Raw genomic sequence first — 24654 nt, forward strand, 5'->3', positions numbered from 1 at the left:
AGGGACGCAGCTATTGACAGGAAATCGCAGGAGGTTTCCCTTGCATTCTTGTCTCTCATCCTTGATGTGCTGGGAGCCAGAGCAGGCACGGGCTTGGCTGCCCAACTGTGTCTCTAGCTATGTCACTCCTCTCCTTAACCTCAATGCACCTGTGGGTGATCTAAAGGAGGCGGCAGAGCGTAAGCAGCCAGTTCACAGGAGATGCTCTTAGTTCAGCAAATGCTGCTCCTGTGATATTTGTCCACTTATCCAGAGGGCTTCATGGACATATAACTATTGCAAGGTCCAGGGCTCAGGGTGTTAAATGAGAACGTAAAATGTTTTAAAATTTAAATAAAGTAATTGATTAAAAAAAGAAGAAGAAGAAAGAAAAGATGGGCAGAGCAGATAAGGCATCTGCTATGCAAGTGTGAAGGTCTAAACTGGTCCCCAGCTAGACTCGGTGTGCACGCCTGCATCCTGGTTCTCCTAATGGGGAGATGGAGATGGGAGGGCTCAGAGGCAGCTAGCAAGGCATACACAGTAGTGGCTAAAAGACCTGTCTCAAACGGGCAGAAGGTGAGGGCTGACACTCTCGGCTGTCCCCTGACCTCCAGCCTGAACTTACACGTGCTCACACACAGCACATGGGGATTACGGAGGAAGAACAAGGAGAAGAAGGGTCATTTTCAGCTGGGTGATAAGAGAGATTTCTAAGTGATCCACCAGAGTGGGCGTTTACCACACCTAGAAAACAGCATCATTTAGATTCTTCCAGATGGCTACAGTGGAGGGTGGCTTGGGTCACGGAGAAATATAGGATCTTCCATCACTGCTCTCTCAAAGTCCCTTTAGAAACCTTCCTGTCATGTGGCACAGCCCAGAGTCCTTGTAGGGCATAAAAGTTGCGATATCAACATTATCTCTGGAATGTCATAGTTTTCAAAATAGTGTGCACTGTCCAGTGATCTTTGTGGTAGGACAGCCGCTTTTGCCTCATTTGCATATAAAGGATCAAGAGCATTGTTAACCTGCCTGGTCCCAGCATCCCTCTGCCTCACTCCTCATCCTGCATCTACCTCAGACACCAAGGAAAACATCTAGACTGCCTGTTCTTAAAATCCACTTTGGAATGAAGTCGAAATGTGTGAACATACGGTCATTCCCTGATCTCCTCCAGACACCTCTGGCCATCCACACCACACTTGCTCAAACCAGCAGGTTTCTCATCTTAACAGACATGGTTGTAAAGGCCTGGGCTGGAAAGACTCAGTGATCCAGGTCCTCTGCTCCTTTGAAGCAACTTGATGGCTATGAGCAGCAGGAATGACCTCCAAAAGGGCCCTTGACAGAACAGTGTTTCGCAGAACCCACCGCCAAATATCTAGCATTATGTCAGCTTTTAAGTGTCTTACCAAGTGTCATTGAACAAAATGAAACTTTTCATTTATATAGTAGCTTCTGAAACTTAGGAAAATGGCGTAATATTTCCCCACTTTGTTAGATAAGATGTTGCTTACAATCTATCATGACTATTCTTGACATAAAAGGCACATGCTCTATGGTATACTGCCTTAGCACCCAGATCTCATCTGTGATGGTTTGTATATTCTTGGACCAGGGAGTGGCACCATTTGGAGGTGTGGCCTTGTTGGAATAGGTGTGACCTGGTTGGAGTAGGTGTGTCACTGTGGGTATGGGCTTAATTCTCTCATCCTAGGTGCCTAGAAGTCAGTCTTCCACTAGCAGCCTTTGGATGAAGATGTAGAACTCTCAGCTCTGCCTGCACCATGCCTGCCTGGTGACTGCCATGCTCCCACCTTGATGATAATGGACTGAACCTCTGACCCTGTAAGCCAGCCCCAATTAAATGTTGTTTTTTTATAAGACTTGCCTTGGTCATGGTGTCTGTTCACAGCAGTAAAACCCTAACTAAGACATCATCTGATCTCCACAGCTAAGCAAGGCTGGGCTCCATTAGTAGCGGGGGAAAGACATTGAAAACTGTCACTGAGTGTCATTTATCTAAGCTGGACATGACGTCAACTGTTTTTGAAGCAAAAGCTCAGGGCAGAACGATCATAGGATGGGAAGGGGAGGGAAACGTCTCAGCAGCCCCACCTGACACTGAATTTACCTGAAGATCCGGTTGCCTGTTCCTGGAAAGAGTCCCTGATCTTCTACCTCAGTCTTCAATTCACTCAGCTTCACCGCCAGCTCCTTCTCCAACAGCACTATCCTTTCTGTGGAGGAGAACTTATACACGCTGTCCATGGTTTCTATGCGCTGCTTTTCTGAATCTCTGTAAAAGAAGAGCACAAGGCTCTTGTAGTATTTTGTGGGGGCCGGGGGGGGGGGTTCTGCTCCACTCTTTCCCATTTAGCTCTTGAGTAAACAACACAGAGACATCAGAATATATTAATAAGCTGTAAACCTAAACTGGGTAAGTTCTGAGACTATTATAACCCGGCTAAGCTATTAATAACCACGTACATGCCCTGTTACTTGTCAACTGAGTCTTATTTCATGCGTGTCCTCAATGAGAGCTCCTATTGGCCATGTGATCATGGTCCAGTCTCATGATCCATCCTGCCTCGTGGCGACCACCTCCTTCTACCTCATCTGTCCTTCTCCTGGTCCCTACCTGAGACCCCCTACTCGATACTAAGTTCTACCTTCCTCTCTCCCCTGCCCAGTCACAGGTTTAGCCTTTTATTACCCAGAGATTACAGGAGAGCGATCTTTTTTTTTTTTCATTTTCTTCATTTACATTTCAAATGCTATTCCCAAAGCCCCCTACCAGCTCCCCCCACCCTGCTCCCCAACCCACACACTCCTGCTTCCCAGCCCTGGCATTTCTCTGTACTGGGGCATATATGATCTTCGCAAGACCAAGGGCCTCTCCTCCCATTGATGGCTGACTAGGCCATCCTCTGCTACATATGCAACTAGAGACACAGCTCTGGGGGGTACTATATTGTTCCTACTGGAGAGTGATCTTTACAGCACATCAATCAATACAATGCCCATGGCCAGACTGCAGTCTGATCTTGGGGCCCAGATCTAATCAACTGACTAATACAAGGATAATCGTGCACAATATCATTATGTCAACAGATTGCGGCACTTTTTCAGCAGCTGTGGGGCTTTAACCAGCTCTACATTGCAGGCCAGCTTTTTGGAAGGTGCTGCAACTGTTTTTGTTTTATTTATTTATTTATTTATTTATTTATTATTTATTTTATATGTAAGTACACTGTAGCTGTCTTCAGACACACCAGGAGAGGGAGTCAGATGTCATTAAGGATGGTTGTAAGCCACCATGTGGTTGCTGGGATTTGAACTCAGAACCTTCAGAAGAGCAGTCAGTGCTCTTAACCGCTGAGCCATCTCTCCAGCCCCCTCTTTTTGTTTTTTTTTAAGATTTATTTATTTATTATATGTAAGTACACTGTAGCTGTCTTCAGACACACCAGAAGAAGAAATCGGATCTCATTACGGATGGTTGTGAGCCACCATGTGGTTGCTGGGATTTGAACTCAGGACTTTTGGAAGAGCAGTCGGGTGCTCTTACCTGCTGAGCCATCTCACCAGCCCCGCTGCAACTGTTTAAATTGCATGTATTTATGTAGAGATGAAGTGTGGGCTGGGGTGTGTGGGCCACAATATATGTGTAAACATCAGAGGATGTCTTGGTGGAATCGGCTTTTCTTTCCCTCTACCTTTTACATGGGCCCCAGGGAGATAGCTCAGGCTGGGCAATGAGCACCGATACCCACTGACCCATCTCAATAGCCCCTACCCCTGCTTTTGCAATGGAAGGACTGGCCAGATAGGATGTAATTTCTGATGCAATGACTGTTTAGTGAACAGCGGGGAAAAGTGGGGTAGAGTCCCCAATGGCCATGCATCTTTGTTCAACTGGGCTAGTCTTCAAGAATGTCTGCCCAGCTCTGACGGTGGAGGGAGTTGATTAATGAGATGCATGCTCCCTGCTCCACTTCTGTAGTCTCTGTAAAGATGTATGGGGATTGCACACAAAATGCTGTGAGCGACAGCAACAACTGACTTCTCACCAAACACACAAAGGGTGTGTACAGCCTCTCTCTTCCAGCCTGGGGTATTTCTCCATAAGCATTTTTGAAGGCATGAGCCTCTTCTGCGCCTGGAAACTATCCCAGGAATGGAGAGTCTTAGCTTAATTGTGACCCCTGCACATTTAGGTCTAGAAGACTTTTTAATTTTGCCTGCCTTCAATCCAATGTTATTATTAAGTAAAAATTGTTTATGATTTACCATCCCACTCCAATCTGCCCAATTCAATGTAATTGTAATTGTAAAACCGTTAGTGCTAATACTTAAAAACTGCAAATTGACAATGTGATCCACAAGTTGGGGGACCCATGAATTGCAGGGGTTCAGTAATAGCTTCTGCTGCCTATACCTGTCCTGGACACAGGAGTGGTGTCATTGAAAACATTTAAACTTTTCCCCCTTTTGACATTTGTAAGTTTCTGCTTCCTCCGCCCTTTCATTTCTTCCTCCCCTCCCCCATCTACATCAGACAGGATCTTACTATGTAGCCCAGGCTGGCTCAAACTCCCCATCCTGCTTCAGCCTCCGCAGGTCTAGAACACAGGACTATGGTACTGGGCTGGTCTATATTTCTGAATTCCTTTCATGTATATATTTTTTCAAGCCAATCTATTATCATTTCAACAAATAATCTATGGGGATGTTTTGTGCAGAGTCGTTCTTGGGGAGCCTACTTATTCTTTTTATAAATATTAAAACTGGAATGAGGATCTATTTCAGACTAGATTGCGAACTGCTGAGCCATATGCTTCCCCCGTTTGGCTCATGGTGGGGGTTTAATAAAATGCACTGTTATGGGTCTCTGAAAAGGCAAATGTCCTTTTGGGAAAGATCAGCCACTTGGCAGCATCCTTTCCAGTTGGGCAAACGGGTCCACAGCTGCCATAGCAGCTGCATTCCAGCTGCAGCCAAGAGCCGTTCCGATCCGGCTCCCGGAGGACAGGCGCTCTGCCTCCACTTCCTGGTTGGTTTCAACACTTGACAGCTTTGAAACAAGAACATCTAATCCTGTGCTGTTTACTTTCTTCATGGTCAAGTACGGTATTCAGAAAACCAGCCCGAGGAGAAGATCGCCTGACAACAGTCCGTGAAGTAGAAGCAGCTCAGAGGAAGCCATAGCTGCTGAGCACCTGTGCCTAGCTTGAAATAGTGTCGGGAAAGCAGCAGGATCTCATTGAGTCCCTTGAGTTTCTTCGGTAGCATTCCTACTATGCTATGATTTGGATCTGGATGTATCCCCAGACCTCACGCTAAGAGGCTGGTTCCCAGGAGGTGATGGGGACTCCAGGAAGGTGTTCTACCAGGACGTAGTAGCCCCTTGCCAGGTGTGCCTTGCAGGATATGTGCTAGGACCCAGCCCAACTCCTCTCTGTTTCCCAGCTGCCTTCTGCCACTACCGTTCTCGGTCCCCACTGATCCAGAGCAACAGGGCCAAGCCACCGGGATTATAAACTTCTGAAACCGTGAGCCAAGACATACTTCCTTCCTGGCTGGAGAGATGGCACAGCGGTTAAGAGCCCTGACTGCTCTTCCAGAGGTCCTGAGTTCAATTCCTAGCGATCACATGGTGGCTCACAACCATCTGTAATGGGATTTGATGCCCTCTTCTGGTGTATGTCTGAAGACAGCTACAGTGTACTCAGATAAATAATAAATAAATAAATCTTTAAAAAAATATTTCCTTCTTATACTTCTTATAAGTTGATTGTCTCTACCTCCCCACAGTGACGGAATGGGCACGTGCTGTTTAGGATTTCTGTATCCACAGTTACGAGCAGAAGTGGTCTGTGGTTCTGTCATAAAGGTTTTCATAGACCTGAGATCCAACTCAGACCGGCTTCATGAAACAAGTCCTTCTCTGTACTCTAGAAACAAAAGTTATAACTCATATTATTTCCTATTACATTTCTGGGACAATTCACTTTAAAACATGTTAACCTTAAGTTTTCTTTGTAGGAGGAGTTTCAATTACAGATTCTTTTTTGTTTTGTTTTGTTTTTTTTTTTTGTTTTGTTTTTGTTTGTTTTTTGAGACAGGGTGTTTCTCTGTATAGCCCTGGCTGTCCTGGAACTCACTTTGTAGACCAGGCTGGACCTTGAACTAAGAAATCTGCCTGCCTCTGCCTCCCAAGTGCTGGGATTAAAGGTGTGCACCACCACTGCCCGGCTTACAGATTCGGTTTATTTTGTGAAGTTTATTTGTTTGTTTATTTTTACTTTATACATATGGGTGCTTTGCTTGCATGTATGTACATATACAATGTAGGCATACAGTGCCTACGGAGGCCAGAAAAGTACATCCAATCCCTGGAAGTAGAGTTACAGACAGTTGTGAGCCATCATGTGAGTGCTGGGAATTGAACTCTGGTCCTCTGGAAGAGCACTCAGTAGTCTTGACCATCCAGCCATCTCCCAGTCCCTCCAGTACAGACAGTTGTGAGCCATCATGTGAGTGCTGGGAATTGAACTCTGGTCCTCTGGAAGAGCACTCAGTAGTCTTGACCATCCAGCCATCTCCCAGTCCCTCCAGATTTAGTTTCTTAAAAGTTACGATGAGGGCTGGTGAGCTGACTGAGCAGGTAAAAGCACTGTGCACGTCTGATGGCCTGAATTCAATCTCTAGATGCTATGGTAGATGGAACGAACCAACTCCCAAAGATGTCCTCTGATCTCTACACATGTGTAATCACACACACACACACACACACACACACACACACACACACAATAATATCACATAAAAATGTTTAAAATATTATGTATTGAACAACTCATATTGCCTATTTCATTTTGTACCTGAAACACATGAGGGAACAGAGTTTGAAGGCTAGCTATCCATATTTTTAACAGCTTAGTGGAGATCTAATTTCCATCTTATACTCACATACAATGTTCAGTCAGTGGCCTGAGGGGCTTCAGAGAGCCATCACGACAATCAAGTCCAGGGCTTCTCAGCTCTTCCACCCCAAAAGCAAAGCGTTCTTTCTAGTTAGCAACTGTCTCCATTTTCTAAGCCACCCCCTCTCAGCAGAAGGCATCCCCTTTCCATCACCAACGTGCATGTGCACATTCGGGGCACGCTGTAGAGAGGGAATCTTACCATGGGTGGTATCTGTGGTTGGCGTTGTTTACTTAGTACAGTGCTTTAAAGACTCATCCATGTTAGAGCATGTGCTGACACGTGTACTGACATGTGATTCTTCTTGCTGTGTAGTCCAGGTTGAACTTGACCTCTCCATCCTCCTGCCTCAGCCTCCCGGAACTGGGATGACAGTCACATGCCGGCACACTCAGTACCTTATTGCTTTTTAATGTCCGAGAAGCAAGCATCACACTGCACGGCCGCATAGCATCCCGCCTGCTCACTGGCTGAGGGCCTCCTGTGCTCGTCCTACCTGGGGCTGTTTTTATGAACGCTGACCTGAAGGTTCAGGTATTTGTGTGCAAAGGTTTTCATTCCCCTGAAGCACACATGCAGGAGTGGACTTTCTGGGTCAGATGTTAACTCCGTTTGAACTTCATGAGCACCCGTCAGATGTTTTCCAAAGTAGCAGCATATGCTAATGTCCCTTCTGTAGAGGGGAAGGTCCAGTTTCCCTGGGACCTTGCCAAAGCTGGTTATGTTTTGCTTAAGCTACCAAACTCTGGTGTGAAGTGACATGATTTTCATTTGTTTCCCAGGACTCACTGCTGTTGAGCGTCTTTTTATGACTTCAGTGATAACTCTCCTCCCTCATCTTCTTCTTCTTGTGATCTGTAATTGTTTCTTTTTTTAAAATTCCATAACCCAGGGTCTTGTGCATTCCAGGCTGGCCTCAGAATCACCATTTAGCAGAGACTGGCCTTGAACTCATGATCTTCCTGCCTCCACTTCCCAAGTGCTATGCTTGTAGATATGTATGACCACACCCAACCTGTGACTCTTCTTTATACAGCCTGTATATGTGTCCTCTGTCATGTATATGCCTTTCAAATATTGCTTTCATCCTATGGGCCATTCTTCGTTTTCTTGACATTTCAAGGCCTAAGCTTTGTAATGTCTGTAGAATGCATAAGGCTATATGCTTTTCCATTGGTTTTCGTGATTTCTCTATTTGTTCTTTTGTTTCAGACAGTCTTGGGAATGTAGCAGTTTTCACTAATGTTTTTGAACAGCTGAAGGGATGAACCAGAAGGCAGGGAAAGAGGTTCAGTGTGCAGCCACTGGAAAACAATCTCTCAACAACTGTGCACGGCACAACTGGTGGTGCACAAAGAAAATGGTCCTTTCAACAGCCAGGAATAAGATGTTGGACAAGCTTAGAGAACCAATGCCCTGGCACTGACAGATGCAGGGGTGGGCCGGGGGAGTAGGCATTGCCTTTAGTTATGTACCTCCTGGTGACTTCAGTGGAGAATCCCAATGCAGTGGTCACATAGGTAACCCTGACTAAACTAAATGAGTCACAAAACAACCCAAAAGTCAGGGATCTGAGAAAGAGATCAAAAGAAGATTAGGGGTAAGAAAGAGACAGGAGTGGGGGGTTAAGGAACATGACCAGAATGCTTATAAGCATGCATGAAATTGCCAAAGAACTGGTGTAAGGTTTAAAAAGCAACATTTATAATAATAAAAAGGTAAAGTATATAGACATAAATCTTTCAGGTTTGAAAACCAGAATTGTGGATATAAAAACCCTTCATTGCCGGTGTTGGCCATGATGACAGGTGGATGTGTGGGGGACCTTGCATGGGGTGACAAGCGTCTGAGATGGTCTTTTCTGCCATGAAGAATCGTGAGCTTGCTGATGTTGGTAAGCAAGCGTTTGTATTTTTATGAGATGGCCCTTTGAAAACTTGGAGTTACCTACAAAATAGCCTTCAAAATAAACTTCTCTGGTTTTTGTTGCTTGCTTGTTTGTTTTCTGAGACGGGGTCTCTCCGTGTAGGCCTGACTGTCCAGGAACTCTCTCTGTAGACAAGGCTGGCCTTGAACTCATAGAGATCAGCCTGCCTGTGTCTCCCCAGCATTGGGCTTAAAGGTGTGAGCCACCACTGCCAGCAACTTCTCTGTTTTGTTTTAAAATATTTCTTTGGTAATTCTATAGGCTCCGCCAACAGAGACAAGCAAACCACCTTGCCTACCGAGCTCCTTGGGGCCTCCTAGAAGTGTATGGTTTTGGGTCCTGGGAGAGTCCCATGCAGCAAGGAGGCCTCACCCTATTTAATCATGCTTCTTTAGTGTTTTATGTTGTTTGTTTTCTGCCATAGTCTGGTTTTCCACTGGTTCTGACTTCTACCTCAGTGGCACAGGGCTGAGTTTGTTTGGCTTCTTTATTATTTATCTATTGGCTGTGCATTTGTTTGGCCTTGGGAATGAAGCCAGGCTCCCTTGCATGTTCTCTCCCACTGACCACCAGTCACATGATGTGACACTGTGAGGTGACACATGTACCTTGTCTGCCCGGGGGACTCTGGAGTTCCTCTGGTCTTTCCTCAAAGGTCTGAAGACATTGGTTTGGTATTGCTAGGCTTCCAGCTCATTAGGAAGTTGCTCATAACGCTTTCTGAATCAGTTTATTGGAGAGACTGTTGTTTTTCTGCCCACACGCCACTTTGACATTGAAATAATTAAAAGCTAACTATTTCTGTGCACACTAGAAAGAAATCTAGAACTTCTGCCGCCTGCCATGGTGCATTTTGACTATATTTAATTCATTGGTGGCTGACTTTTTCTTTTTTTGTTTAGAAAAGGTCATACTGAATCACCCTGGCTGGCCTGGAACTTGCCACAGAGACCAGGCTTCAACTCATAGAGAGCCCCTACCTCCAATTCCCAAAATGCTCGGATTAAAAGCACACACCAGCTGGGCATGGTGGCGCATGCCTTTAATCTCAGCACTTGGGAGGCAGAGGCAGGTGGATGTCTGAGTTTGAGGCCAGCCTGGTCTACAAAGTGAGTTCTAGGACAGCCAGGGCCACACAGAGAAACCCTGTCTCAAAAAACAAAACCAAAAAAAAAAAAAAAAAAAAAAAAAGCACACACCATCATGCCTGGGTATCTGACACTGTTAGAAACTGATGGAGCTGCTTTCTCTGGGTTAAGTTTTCTTTTCTTTTCTTCTTTCTTCTTCCTTCTGTCTTATCTTCTTTCTTCCTTCTTCCTCCTTCCTTCTCTTTCTCCTTCTTCTCCTTCTCCTCCTTCTCCTTCTTGTTTTTGACTATGCTAACATAGCTCAGCCTAGCCTGGACCTCCGGATCCCTTGGTCCAATTCTACTTCATGCTAGGATTACAAGTGTGAGCTACCACACTTGGCACTGTGTGTTAATTTTTTAAAAAGTGTGTGTGTGTGAAGTTGGTTCCCTCCTTCAACATTTATGTGCGCTCTGAGGCTTGAACTTGGGCACCATGTTCACATCACAAGCTGTTTTACCTCCTGAGCCATCTTGCCACCAAAAAAAGATGATACAACTTTTTGGAATTACCATGTGCAATTATATACTTTTTACTTTTTGAACTTGACTCTGCTCCTCCTCCTCAGGGAAGTGTAGGAGACTAGTCGGCGTATTTGAGATTGTTTTCATGTGGTTTTAGCAGCATAAATCAGGATTTTGAAGCTTTTGCTTGGTTTATGCCATGGTTTTGTAAAAGAGCTGAATTCCTGATACAATGTGACGGTTGCTTTCCGCTTATCTAGAACTCCATGAGCTGTCCCTGTGAGAAATCTGAAACGTTCTCAGTCCATAATTCTCTTCTTCCTCTCAAAAGAAAACAAAACTCAGTATACAAATGCGTGAGGTAAAGACATGGGGAAAAAAAGCTCTCTGTGCAAACATGAATAAAACTAACAGTAAGGTGTTAGTAAACCTGAGGCAGTCCCCGCTTACCCCGCATCTATGTCTGCACGCTTGTGTAATCCTAGCATCCCGGAGGCTGAGGCAGGGGGATCCTGGGGTCCAGGCTAGCCTCTGTTACACGATGAGACTTTGTTTCAAAAGACACGGTTTTGTAACAATAAAGCAGGGAGGAGAAAGAGGAGAGGAAGGAAGGAGGGGAAGAAGGAGGAGGAGGGGAGGGCAGAGACAGAAGGAAGAAAAGGGGAGGGGAGGGAAGCAGGAGGAGAGGAAGGAAGGAAAAGGGAAGAGGGGGTGAGAATGAGGAAGGATGCAGAAGATCCATTGGGTGTTAAGAGCTCTGTCGGATGTTGTGTAGGAGCTTGGAAGATAATGTTGAGAACAGTGCAGAAAATGGAGGCCTGGCTTGTGAAATTTCAGAGGAAAAATGACTCTTTTCAGGACCATTGCTGTTTTGATTGTGAAGATTCTGTGGTTCTGGTTAGCTGGGGCTGAAGAATCAGCTGTGATTAACAAGATACCAGAACTACTAAAGTGAATCCTTTGCATTACTGAGACTTTTGATGCTGGTTAGCTGGAGCTAAGAAATTAGCGGTGATTAAGAAGAGACCAGCATCACTGAGGTGAAATCTTCGGGGAAGTGTTTCCTGAGAGCACAAAGAGGCTGTGTTCCAAAGATAGCCAAGGTTGTACCTTGAGCTGCAGTGGGACTTGGTAATGTGTAAGAGTCACCCAGGTGGTACTGGTTTTGAAGGCATGAAGGGGTCACACAGAGCAGCTGAGGCTCGGCACTGTGAGAGGCCATGGAAGGCCATTGGTGAAGGTGCAGCCTCAGTTGCAATTGATGGCCCAGGACTGAAGGGGTCATGCAAAGGAGTTGAGGCTTAGCACCATGAAGAGAGCCTATGAGAGGCTATTGTTAAAGCCAAGTTACAGTGGAAGACAGCAGCATTTTGGAGATGCCAGTACCATGAGATGACTACCAAGAACAGCAGCAGCAGTGGAGTACAGGCAGCGGGAGCCTAGAAAACAACGGGCATGGCTGGAGAAGTGACCCAAGCCCTTGGAGGAGCCCAGAAGATCGTGAGTTGGATCCCAGACATTGGGTGGTTGGAGTTTGATTTTACTTTTGATTGTGACTGTGCCCTGGTATTTTTCCCTCTTGAAGGAAGTTTTTTAGTGAAGCCCACAGTTAAGAGACTTTGAATTTTAAAGTACTTTGAATTTTAAAAGATACTGGATATTTTAAAAGGATTGAGCTTTTAATATGTAAAGACTGTGGGACTTTTAAAGTTGTTTAGATCTTGGGGATGAATAGAAACTAAGGGTTGAGGCTTACTAGTGATGTGTTTGTGTGTCAAGTTGACAAGGGGTCAATTGTACTGGCTAGTTTTGTGTCAACTTGACATAGGCTGGAGTTATTACAGAGAAAGGAGCTTCAGTTGGGGAAATGCCTCCACGAGATCCAGCTGTAAGGCATTTTCTCAATTAGTGATCAAGGGTGGAGGTCCCCTTGTGGGTGGGACCATCTCTGGGTTGGTAGTCTTGATTCTATAAGAAAGCAGGCTGAGCAAGCCAGGGGAAGCAAGCCAGTAAAGAACATCCCTCCATGGCTTCTGCATCAGCTCCTGCTTCCTGACCTGCTTGAGTTCCAGTCCTGACTTCCTTTAGTGAACAGCAGTATGGAAGTGTAAGCTGAATAAACCCTTTCCTCCCCAACTTGCTTCTTGGTCATGATGTTTGTGCAGGAATAGAAACCCTGACTAAGACAGACGCCATCTGAGCCATTGCTCCAGCACCAAGGATAAGGTCTTAGGTACGCATGCTCAGTCAACACCAGCTTACCTTCTTTGGTCTCCACATGCAACTCACATACACATGTGTATACACACACACACACACACACACAGAGTTCATTTTTAAAACACACTTGTTAATAATGTTCTGTGAATTTGCCACACCTTTGAACTTTCTTTCTCTTTTATGTTTATTCCTTGAACTTTCTTTCCTTTTACGTTTACTCCTCTGTGTGTGTGTGAGTGTGTGTATGTGTGTGAGTGTGTGTGTCTCTTGCCATGTGTGTCTGTACATGTGTGGCAGTGCAAGTGTTGGTTCCCTCTTCTACCATGTGGGTCAGTTTGACTGAATTTAAGTTGTCAGGCCTGGTGGCATCTCTCCAACCTTGAACTATTTTTGTTTGTTTGTTTTCTTGCTTATTCACATGTTTCCCCCAAATAGTGTTTATTTTATATTCCCTTTCCTTAAATGAGCCGCATACACAGACTATAACTCTTACAATAACTTTCACACCAAAATTATGCTAGATTTTCCCCAACTGCTGTGGGGATAGCCACAAAGATTCTCATATGCTCTAAAAACAAAGGAACTATCATCAGAAGTGCTTGAGACTACTCTAGGGTTTCTTATTAGCTCAATGGTCCTGTGAAGACACTATTCTTTTTTTTTTTTAACGGAGAATTGTTCGATATTTAAAAATTAATCAGTTCATCCAAAGCAAGACAGTGTTACAGAAAACATTGCATCTGATGGAAATGCCTCAAAGAAAACAGGTGGAGAGATTTTCTTTTTTTTAAAATTTTTTTATTAGGTATTTTCCTCATTTACATTTCCAATGCTATCCCAAAAGTCCCCTATACCCTCCCCCTGAAGACACTGTTCTTATCATGTCATCAATACTGAGTGGCCTTGAGAGTCAGAAAGAAAAGTTACTGTAAATTAATGCCGCATGAAGCATATTAAAGTACATTCCAATAATAAGTTTATCTCAGCTGTTTAACCTTTAGGTTTGACAAGTGAAGTTACGGTCATAAAGGCTCATTGGGACAGGCGCTGCGTCTCAGTGCTAGAGCACTTGCCTAGCATCTCCAAGGCCCTGGATTAAGTCTTCACCAACACACATACCCCACTGTCACACACGCACACACACACACACACACTACTATCACACACACACACAACACTATCACACACACACAACACTATCACACATACACACACACAACACTATCACACAACACCCCCCCACTATCTCTCTCTCTCTCTCTCACACACACACACACCACTATCACATACTCATATACACAGTCCTACACACACAATATTCTCACACATACACACAAAGAGACACACATTCACTTACACACTCATACACATTCACACACCATCACAAACTCCTACATACTCACATACTCTCTCACACACACAATCACACACTCATGCACACACACATACTCATACACACTCATACACATACTCTTACACACCCACACACATTCACATAATCACACACACACACACACACACACATTGACTAATATAACTATTAAAAGTAATTCTTATTGCTACAGGAGATACTTCAAATCAGAAGCACAGGACTTGAGTCCGGGGGCTCAAAACTAATAACAAGGATGTTGGTGGGATCATATGAAGTTACCAAGGCTCCCCCGCCTCTGAGTGGGAAGGAGCCTGAAGAACGGGAGAAACATTTCCCAAGTATACAGCTGACAGTAAAGATCAATAGTCAAAATGCACAAGGCACTTAAAAAAATAACACCAAAACAGCAAAACCACCCAAACCATTCAGTCCATAAGTGGGCAAGTTGATCAAATACATCTCAAGATACGCACATGTCCAATATATTTTAAAAAGCCAGGCATCCATAGCTCTTGGGAGAATGCAAACCAAAACTGCAGTTTTTTTTTTTTTTTCTCACTTAGCTTTGTCAACTTGACAAAGCCTGAAGTCACCTGAGAAGAGAATCTCAGCTGACCGCCTAGATCAGATTGGCCTGTGGGCTTGTCTGTGTGGGGACTCTCTTGATTAGTAAGTGATGTAGGAGTGGCCAGCCCACTGTGGGTGGTGCCATTCCCTGGTCAAGTGATCCTGAATCTACAAGGAAGCTAGCTAGTAAACTTGAATCCTGAGCGAGCCAGCAGGCTGCCTTCCTCCCTAGTTCCTGCTGAAGCTCAGCCCGACTTCCCTCAATGGCGAACTTCAACCTGCAAGTGTCGTTCAAATAACCCTTGCCTGCTCTTAGTTGCTTTCATTCAGATTGTTTTATCACCACAGCAACAGAAAGGAAACTGGACACAGCTCATCCTACTCAGAATGCTTATGTCCTCCCCACTGGGAGGAGGGAACACTTAGCTACTGCTAGTGGGAGTAGAAGCCGATCCCCAAATTAAAAAAACAAACTGTCCTAGAGCCTGGCTTTTCCACCCTGGGCATATCCTTGAAGTCGCCATAGCACATCGGACATAGCACATCTGTCATAGAAGAGAGGCACTTGCTCACCATGTTAGGACAGCACTGTTCACACAACCAACTAGAGGAACCAGCCTAGATATGCACTAACAGATGTGTAAGAAAAGTTTCTCTCTCTCACTCTCTCTCTCTCTCTCACACACACACACACGAGAGAGAGAGAGAGAGAGAGAGAGAGAGAGAGAGAGAATTTCATTCTGAACTGATAAGGCATGCAATCATGTCATTTTCAGGCAAACACATAGAACTGGAGATGATCATGTTAAGTGACATGATGCAGACTAAGAATGACAACCATCATGCTTCCCTCCCAAATGTGAAATCTAGATATGAATATATGAATATGTAAGTACACCACACACATGCATACACACACAGCATATACACACAGATCACACACACATACATACTACATGTACACACCCCACAGACACACGCATGTACACACACACACACACCATACACACACACTGGAAGGCCAGAGAAGCTGTTTCTGGTGTCAGTAAAGGATGGAAGCTGTAGCAATGTCAAGAGAGTAGACGCATTCACCAGCAAGGGGCAAAGGCAAGCAGGCAAAGAGAGCTAGCCCCTTCCCCACAACCTCATATCTGGGCTGCTGACCAGGAGATGCCACCCTTGGGAGGAGTCTCTTCTCAGCTAATCCTTCCAGGATACACCTATACAGCCTCCCAGAGCATTGACTTTTGGTTGATTCCATATCCAATAACATTGACAATCAGTATTAACCATCACAGAAGGCTTGGGGGAAGGAAGAGAAGTAGTGAGAGTAGGGAACAGGGAATGGGGCATGTGAAAAAAATAGTGGTATACATGTTTGAAAGTCATAGGCCCCTTTGGACAGGGATAGTGTGAGGACAAGGTGTAGCTATGAGTGTCTCCTTGTTTCAGTTTTGTCAGGATTCGCCACTGGAGGATTAAGATTTAATAAGGCCTACTAGATTAGGATTTTAGTTGTTGCGCCCAGCTACTGAGTTACCGTTGTTTCTGTACAACAACAACGAAAGAAAGAAAAATCATAGCACGTTATTCTGTATACTAAGAAAATATTTTGTACCCAGGTGATAATCCATGCATTAAAAGAACCCAGATTGTGTTTTGTTTTGTTCTGTGTGTGTGTTGTATCTGTATGTGTACAGGTGCAGTAAGGGGCCAAAGGAAGACAACCAATTCCCTGGAGTTACAGGAGGTTGTGAGCTGCCAGTTTAGAAGAGGAGCAAATGCTCTCAAATCTGCCTGTCTGTCTGTCTACCTATCTATCTTATCATTTTTTTTTTTTGAGACAGGGTTTATATAGCCCTGGTTGTCCTAGAACTCAGGGATCCTCCTGCCTTGCCCCCCCAAACCAAGTGCTGGGATTAAAGGTGTGCGCCACCACCGCCCGGCTTAAATGTACTTTTTAAAGTGTATGCACGTGCACTTGTGTGTGTGTGCATGTATATATGGTACCACTGGAAGCCAGAAGGTGGTGTTGGACCCTCTGGAACTGGAGTTATAAGCTAGTCTTATTTGGGAGCAGTTTGCTCGTTCTGGGTAGGTGGTCCTGGGTGCTATAAGAAAGCAGATATCTGGCTGAGCAGGATTTGAGGAGCAAGCAAGCCAGTAAGCAGCACTCCTCCATGGCCTCTGCGTCAGCTCCTGCCTCCAGGTTCCCACCCTGATTTCTTTGGATGATGGACTACAGACTGGAAGATGAAACAAACCCTTTCCTGCCTAAGCCGCTTTGGGTCTTGATGTTTCATCACAGTGACAGAAACCCAAATACAACACTGAATCAATAAAATGGCCCAAGAGATCTATGCAGTAGGAAATCTGAAGGCAGGACTGGCACTTGAGAGGCTGTGACAGCAGCAATGGGCATTTGACTCCAGGGTTAGAAAACAGGACAGCACAGTGGCTCAGAACAGCAGGGATTTTATCGTTATAACTCTTCACATTCTAAAATAAGGCTGGGCTCCCAGCTCCTGGAAGGTGACTTTTAAGTTCTTAGAATTCTCTGTCTGATAGGAGTGTTTCTGTTTTCCTGGGGCTTTCGGGTATGGCAGGTAGCCTAAGTTAACAACATGATTTATGGTGAGGACGCGGTTAGTATCGGCTTGATACTTGAAGGCCATCGACCCAGGCAGTTAGCCAGGCCCATGTGACTGATGTACTAAGGCCTCCTGTTGGCAAAACTCAGAAAACACTGCTGGGTGGATGGAAGGCTCTTTTCGTGACTTCACGGAAAACCCAAACCCCTAGAACCTTGCTCCTGACATCATCTCTGGCTTATGTGGCTTTGAGAGGTTGACACTGGGGTTTCCTACACAGCCTTGGCTGGCCTTGAACTCTTCTTGCCTCTTCAGTCTCTAGAGTGCTGGGTTTACATATGCATGAACCACTATGCCAGGCCCCTCACGTGCCTTGTCAGTTGCTGAGTTTACCTTATTCTTTTCCTGAAAAACGGCATAACTATGAGCATGAAGCTTCCTGCTAGTAAACCTCTGTACCTGAAGATCATCTTGGGGGAAACAAAACACAGATGCAAAAAGTCACCATGGTGGGTTCATTCTCCAAGTGAATGACTCCTCCCATCTCCATCTCTCTACACACAGCATCCCAACCTGGGCAAGACTGAAGATACATGGCTATTTCAGATACAGTAAGTATTTGAAACATTTTCTCCTGTGAAGGAATAAATTTGGCAGCTTTGGTAATTTTGTAGGTTTTTTTTTTCTATTTTTTAATTTGATAAATCTTGTCCTTGGATTCCTTTACAAATCTCTGCACATAAACTTTTCTTCTTAAATTATTTAGCTTCTGACTAGTACACACACACACACACACACACACACATACACGGTAGATCTGGTAGATCTGAGTGTCCTGAGAGCCTTGTGACACACTGGGACATCGTGCTGTCATCTATAAAGTCTGCAGCTGAGGATTATTTGTTTAAGGTACAATAGCCTACTCACACGCTAAAGTCACAGCATGTGTTCATCAGACAGAAGATTAACAGGACACAGTTGAGAAAACCCAGTGCTCTGAGAACCCTGGGGCAGCTGATACCGCTTTCTAGGAAGAACTTCTTTCTTCTAATCTGCTGGATTTCTCAGCTCTATGTTTGCGGCTTGGCTCGCTTCTGGGAAGACTAAAGTCTTCCGCATATATCACATCTCTGAAAAATTTTTTTTTTTTTTTGGTTTTTTGAGATAGGGTTTCTCTGTGTAGCCCTCGCTGGCCTGGAACTCACTTTGTAGACCAGGCTGACCTCAAACTCAGAAATCCACCTGCCTCTGCCTCCCGAGTGCTGGGATTAAAGGCATGCGCCACCACGCCCGGCCTGAAAAATATTTTAGGGCCAGTAAAGATACTTTTGCTAATAAGTCAAAAAATCATACGCATTCTATAGGTTTCTCGGGAGAAATTTAAATTCTAAGTGGGTTTCCTGTGTACCAACACAACTTATATTTTAAGTAATGCAAACAGTGACGAGACGTGGAAAGCTTTCAAGCCGCCAGGATATTTTTGGATGACTGCCCTGTAAACATCGGTCCTGTATTTCAGGCAAGGAATGATTCACATTCTGTACTTGCTCAGTAATAGGTTTTTCAAAGAAGTGCCCTACAATTCAGTGTACACTGAACTTTACGGCGAACCAGCAGGAAACAGTACTTCCAAAGTTCTCTAGAGTCTGATTTCATGTCATCAGATCTAGTAGTCTGGTCAATACTATGTTATTAATTAGTTATTTAGTTATTTATAGCTACTTCGTTATGATCAGAAGGTCTGTCTTATAAGTCTCCTCTCTTAAAGGCTAAGATCTCTTAAAAGCACCTTTTAGCTGGGTGGTGGCGGCGCACGCCTTTACTCCCAGCACTTGGGAGGCAGAGGCAGGTGGATTTCTGAGTTCCAGGCCAGCCTGGTCTACAGAGTTCCAGGACAGCCAGGGCTACACAGAAAAACCCTGTCTCGAAAAAAAAACAAAAACCAAACAAACAAACCAAACAAACAAAAAAACAAACAAAAAACCCCAACAACAACAACAAAAGCACCTTTTAATGTCTATTTCGTGTGTGTTTGTGTGTGTGTGTGTGTGTGCTCTCGCGCATGAGCATAAGCACTGGTGGAGGTCAGAGGTTGAACTCAGGTCACCAGGCACAGTGACCTCTCTACCTGGTGAGCCATGTCACCAGCCCAGATCTTTATCTTTAACCGTTTAAGTAACCTTAGCGTGACTAATTGCTTCTAAGTGGGGAGAATTCTAATGAGTGCCATTCTTTCGATCACTTCTCTACAGCGGTTCTTCCTGTCTGACCACAGCTCAGAACAAAGTTGTTGTGACCACAAAGAAACAGAAATCTGTAGCATGGAACCACAGGCACAGCATGAAAATGTAGAATTAAAAGCCACAGAAACACAAGCTCCCCCTCAGGAGATACTTAGCAAAGGGGTTTTTTTTTGTTTGTTTGTTTTTTGTTTTTGTTCTTTTTTTTCTTTTAGGAAAACCATGTCTCTACTCTTACTACCTATTATAAAATTGCAAGCAAGCAGACATCCCGGCAAAGTGTCATGCCTGTCAGGACTGCCACATGGATGCCACTGCAGGCTTTATGTATGACGTTGCTGATTGCTGCTCTCTTACCCACTTCAGACTGCAGACAGGCATAGGACAAGTCTCATCTTCTCAGGGATTATAACTGTCCCCCAGAAAGGTCCACAGCAGGGTGGAGTAATGAGGTCACTTGTTGAATGATTTGGGTTGAATTTATTCGTCTACATTAGAAAAGCAATCTTTCCCTGGTGTAGGTCAGCCAGTGTTTCAAAGTGACATGAAAACCAATAAATCCAAGGGTATTGGTTAAAATGGGCATCCATCTGCAAAACACACCAAATGGATTCACAATGGCACGTGTGTGCTAACCAATAGATTGCTCCAGGCACAGAGGGAATCTGGAAGCATTTAGTGGCTTTCAAACGCATTCTCACTGAATGCTTATGGAGAGCTAACTTTTACTTCTTCTTTTTTTTTTTTTTTTTTTAAGATTTATTTATTATTATATGTAAGTACACTGTAGCTGTCTTCAGACACACCAGAAGAGGGCGTCAGATCTTGTTACGGATGGTTGTGAGCCACCATGTGGTTGCTGGGATTTGAACTCTGAACCTTCGGAAGAGCAGTTGGGTGCTCTTACCCACTGAGCCATCTCACCAGCCCCCAACTTTTACTTCTCCAAATACTCTTGGCTACATTTATACAGTTCAGGGATATATTGGCCTGCAGCATGTAAGAAAATTAAAATGAAAACTATACCCCACTATTTACAAAGTTTCAAAAACATTAAGCCCTTTCCCCCTTCCCCACGTCTGAAGTGGCCTCTGGAATATGCATTTTTATATTATGATTATTATTATTATTATGACAGGTTTCTCTGTGCAGCCCTAGCTGCCCTGGAACTCACAGAGATCCCCCTGTCTCTGCTTCCCAAGTGCTAGGCTTAAACGTGCTACTATGCCTAGCCTATTTTTTTCGGTTTTTATCTAAGTCATTTTTTGTCCCCAACACACTCTCTTTAATGTCTCATGCCTTTATTTTCTTGTCATGTCTTTGAATTTGAGACCTCTAAAGGACTGGCTGTGGACATACTACAATTTCAAAGTGCCACCAATTAACAAGCATGGCACGAGGGAGGATGAACACTGGTTCAGGAAAGGGGCAGACGAGAACTACACAGACCAAGATTGAGAATGGGGAATCACAGCAGGCAAAGCCCCAGCACCTATGACACCGAGAGGGTGGACTTGCTGAGTGTCTAGAGTGGCCACAGCCACCTGTGTCATCTACTGTTCCCTTCCTTTACCCCAGCTATCAGAATTGCCATCTTCATAGCCTCTAAAGAGGTGTTTATTACAGAATAGATTCTCCTAACTGAACAAGTCGGATATAGCAATAGCAGTTAAAACGTGCTTGGCTCCTGATTCTCTTCCTCATAGTGGCATCATTACACGAAAGGAAGCCTCCTTCTGAGGCCCATGGGCTGTGAAAGCCATCCCAGCTCTGTCCCACGCAAACAATGCTGGGCCCTTCCTTCCCAGTGCCTATCTAAAATACATCTCAAAGCTGACTTGGTGCCTGAAACCACAACGGCCTGCCCAGTGCTCAGATAAGATCATTAATGAGGTTATCGAGTGTTCATAACTGAAGCCCATTTAATTGGATCTTAGTCGGCTCTGTGAGTCTGGAGTCATGAAACAGTACATAAAATAGGTGCTCCAATGAGCTGCACAGTTGTATAGTCAGAAAAGGGCTGCAGAATGTACAAAGAAGGAAAAGTGCATTTGTTATTTCAGAGCTAGGTTCCTTGTGGTAGGTAGGTAGGTAGGTAGGTAGGTAGGTAGGTAGGTAGGGTGTATTTTCACAGTAGAATGAGTGCCTGGTATGTGTGAGGCCTCAAGTTCAGTTCCCATGACCATGAACACACAACACAAAGCTGGGGCTGGAGAGATGGCTCAGTGGTTAAGAGCACTGGCTCTTTTCCCAGGGGACCCCAGTTCAATTCTCAGCACCTGAATGTCAGCTCACTCCTGTTTAACTACATTTTTAGAGGATCCAATATCCTCTTTGGGGCCCTACAGGCACTGCACTTAAAGAGTACACAGGCACACAAAAAGGCAAAACACTCAGACACATAAAAAAGAAAGTAACAGAAAAACAAAACAAAACCCTACTTCCTATGTGAGACGGAGTCAAGGAGACAAAAATACATTAGGTTATTTCAGATAGTTTGCTTTTGTGAAGATTAAAGCAGAGGAAACCTCATTATTATGAGCATTAAAATTGGCCTATTCAAACCTGGAAGTGGTGGCATATGCCTTTAATCCCAGTACTCGCAGAGGCAGAGAGGCAGAGAGGCAGAGAGGCAGAGAGGCAGAGAGGCAGAGGCAGAGGCAGGTAGATCTCTGTGAATTCAAGGCTAGCCTGGTCTACAGAACAAGTTCCAGGATAGCCAGAGATACACAAAGAAACCCTGTCTCAAAAAACCAAACCAAACTAAACAACCAACCAACCAAACAACAAACCCTAACCAAACAACAACAAAAAAAAGAAGGACCATTTGGAGCAATTATTAATTTTGTCACCTCTTGTTTCTGAAAAGCCAAATAACTTAGCCTTGCTTTGTTGGCTTTAGCATGAGTAACTCCAATGGGCTTGGCCTGGATGTTGGAACCCTGTGCTCAAAACAATAGCCTCCTGTAATCTTCAAAATGCAATCACCAAGCAAACACCCAGTGAGAGGCCACTTTTGGGTCAAGCACTGTGCCGGATGCCACAGGATGAGCAGAAAGAGAAACTTGCGCTCAGACCTCTCAGCCTATGTGAAGACAAAAATAACCAGTGAACTCAAGGCTAGCTTGTGCTCCAGGAGATGTTTCAACAAAGGAACCCCACACAAAAGTGTGCTGGGTACAGAAAACACCTAGCAGAGACAGCTAGACTAGATCTGGGAGGCAGCAGAGTAAACAGGCCAGAAGACCAAAGAAAAGCTCAACAAGCCAAATCCACAGACGCCTCGGAAGAGAATGGTCAAGATTTGCACCTCAACCCACTGTGGTGGTGCACACCTGCAGTACCAGTACTACAGAAGTGGAGGCAGGAGGACTCCCAGTTTGGGGACAGCCTAGAGAAACAATGTGTGTGTGGCCTAAAGTTTCTTTCCACGGAATTAGATTTCCCTTTCCTTCACAGGCTTATTGGGTGTCGTCTCCTTATTTACACAGACTCACCGAATTCCTGTTTGATACAAGAAACACTAAATGTCACAGGCAATTCGAGTGCTCAGTTTGCACACCCACCCGGTGATGATTACTATCTATGCCGAGAGGTTTGTAAATGCCTACTTAACCACTTTAGCAGAAAGCAGCAGAGAAGAAAGCTGTTCTATTGTTCTTACGCTCTGAGGCAGCTCTGTGACAACGTAGGACCGTCCGTGATCAGGTCAACAGTCTGGGTCGTAAGTTGAAAGGGCACCAGGTTGGGTGTCTGGAGATCAGAGGCTTCGTAACCACTACTCTGAAATGATTCCATCTAATTCTCCTCACTTGATCAAGTATGATAGGACACCGGAAGAGGAATGCTCCCTGGAGACGAGCAGGCAGGATCCAAGCAACCCTCGGGGGCACTGGTCGGGCTAACTGATTTACACGGTAAGTCATTCTCGGGCAAGTGATTGTTTCTTATTCGTCCTCAGCTCATTTTAACAGAAAGATGCAGCGGTGCCCAAGAAGAGCTTTCATCTTGGATGCTCTTTTGGAGAGGACTAGGGTCCAGCTGGCATTAACCCATATGTCACATCTATGAAATGCTCAGTGACTCAGCTTCAGTTAGCGCTCACTAGCGCTTCAGGAAGTCACTAACAGGTGTTCTTCACGGCACATCAATAACTCCAGCCGTGCATCTGCCCGCCCATGCGTCTTTGGTGAGATGGCTCAGTGGGTAAGGAGCTTGGGCAGCTCTCCGGGACACTCCCATGAACTGCCTCAGCTCCAGATCTGATACGCTGACCTCCATGGGCACTCACACACACACACGGCATCCACATCCACATAACCACAAATAATAAATCATTGTGAAAAAAATCAAACTTGTGTTTAATCTTAGTTTGCTATGGCTTAAAAATACTACTTTATCAACTGGCTATGGTGGCACAAACTTGGTGAGGCAGGAGGATCGTGAATTCAAGGCACGCATGAGGCCCGCGGTGTTCCGTCCCTACCCTGGTACCCCACAGGGTTTTTCAAGCCACCATCCTGAATAGTCTACTGTAGCGTGTCTCTCACGTCAACCTTACATCACCCAAAGCTGACTTCCCTCCAGTCCAGCTCTAACAAAGCAGAAATGACCACCCTGCCAGTGACCTGCTCCAGTACAGTTAATTCTAGAGCCCAACTCCCTCCAGTATTAGAAGACTCACAATACCTGCTGCTCCAAACACAGGACTGCTCTGGCTTCACAGTTTCGTGGAAGTTGAGGCTTGCCTTGGCAAGAATGGTCCGATTCCCCTGCCCCCTCCTCTCTCCCTCCCTCTCTCTTTCTAATTTCTAATTAAAGAGAACCCAAACAATTCTTTTTCAGTGAAGTGAAAAGATTAATGAAATCTTCCTGTTCCAGCAAGGAAGTTGCCCAGCAACTCCGAAGCTGCCCAGAGAACGCCCCCCCCCCCCCCCCCAGGACAGACAGCTTTGGCTCCGCCCACCCAGAGTCAGCGGCTTTGGCAAGCAGGTAACTGTGGAGGCAGATTTGTTTGCGTTAGTAACTGTGGAGTGACAAAACCATTCTTCACAGGTTCCTAGTAACTAAATGTCACCCTAACAACCAAAACAGACTCCAGCAGTAACTTGTGTGTGATCATGTTGTTTCTGCACCACAGGGTTCCACCATAGTCTTTCTCCCTTTAGGAACCT

The 24654-nt window shown here is 44.9% G+C and overlaps 1 protein-coding gene across 12 annotated transcripts in view; it reads right to left on the reverse strand.

The window, feature by feature from the left end:
• The window catches only part of Ccdc162 (coiled-coil domain containing 162), a 177677-nt gene extending 153391 nt beyond the window's left edge, over window positions 1-24286 (reverse strand). For 4 of the 12 annotated variants that reach the window (XM_011243230.3, XM_017314137.2, XM_011243229.3 and 1 more), the window contains exons 1-2: window positions 24170-24273; window positions 2117-2281 (exon numbers count right to left, since the gene is read on the reverse strand). In XM_011243230.3, the coding sequence (XP_011241532.1) occupies window positions 2117-2253 (137 nt within the window). In that variant the 5' untranslated portion in view covers window positions 2254-2281; window positions 24170-24273. Of the gene's footprint in view, window positions 1-2116; window positions 2282-24169 lie in introns of all 12 variants that reach the window. The other 8 variants (XR_871443.3, XM_006512907.4, XR_003948818.1 and 5 more) reach the window with 7 other exon arrangements.
• Between the last annotated feature and the right edge of the window lie 368 nt (window positions 24287-24654).

This window comes from Mus musculus, chromosome 10 (assembly GCF_000001635.26).
Source record: "Mus musculus strain C57BL/6J chromosome 10, GRCm38.p6 C57BL/6J".
Classification (NCBI taxonomy): Eukaryota; Metazoa; Chordata; class Mammalia; order Rodentia; family Muridae; genus Mus; species Mus musculus.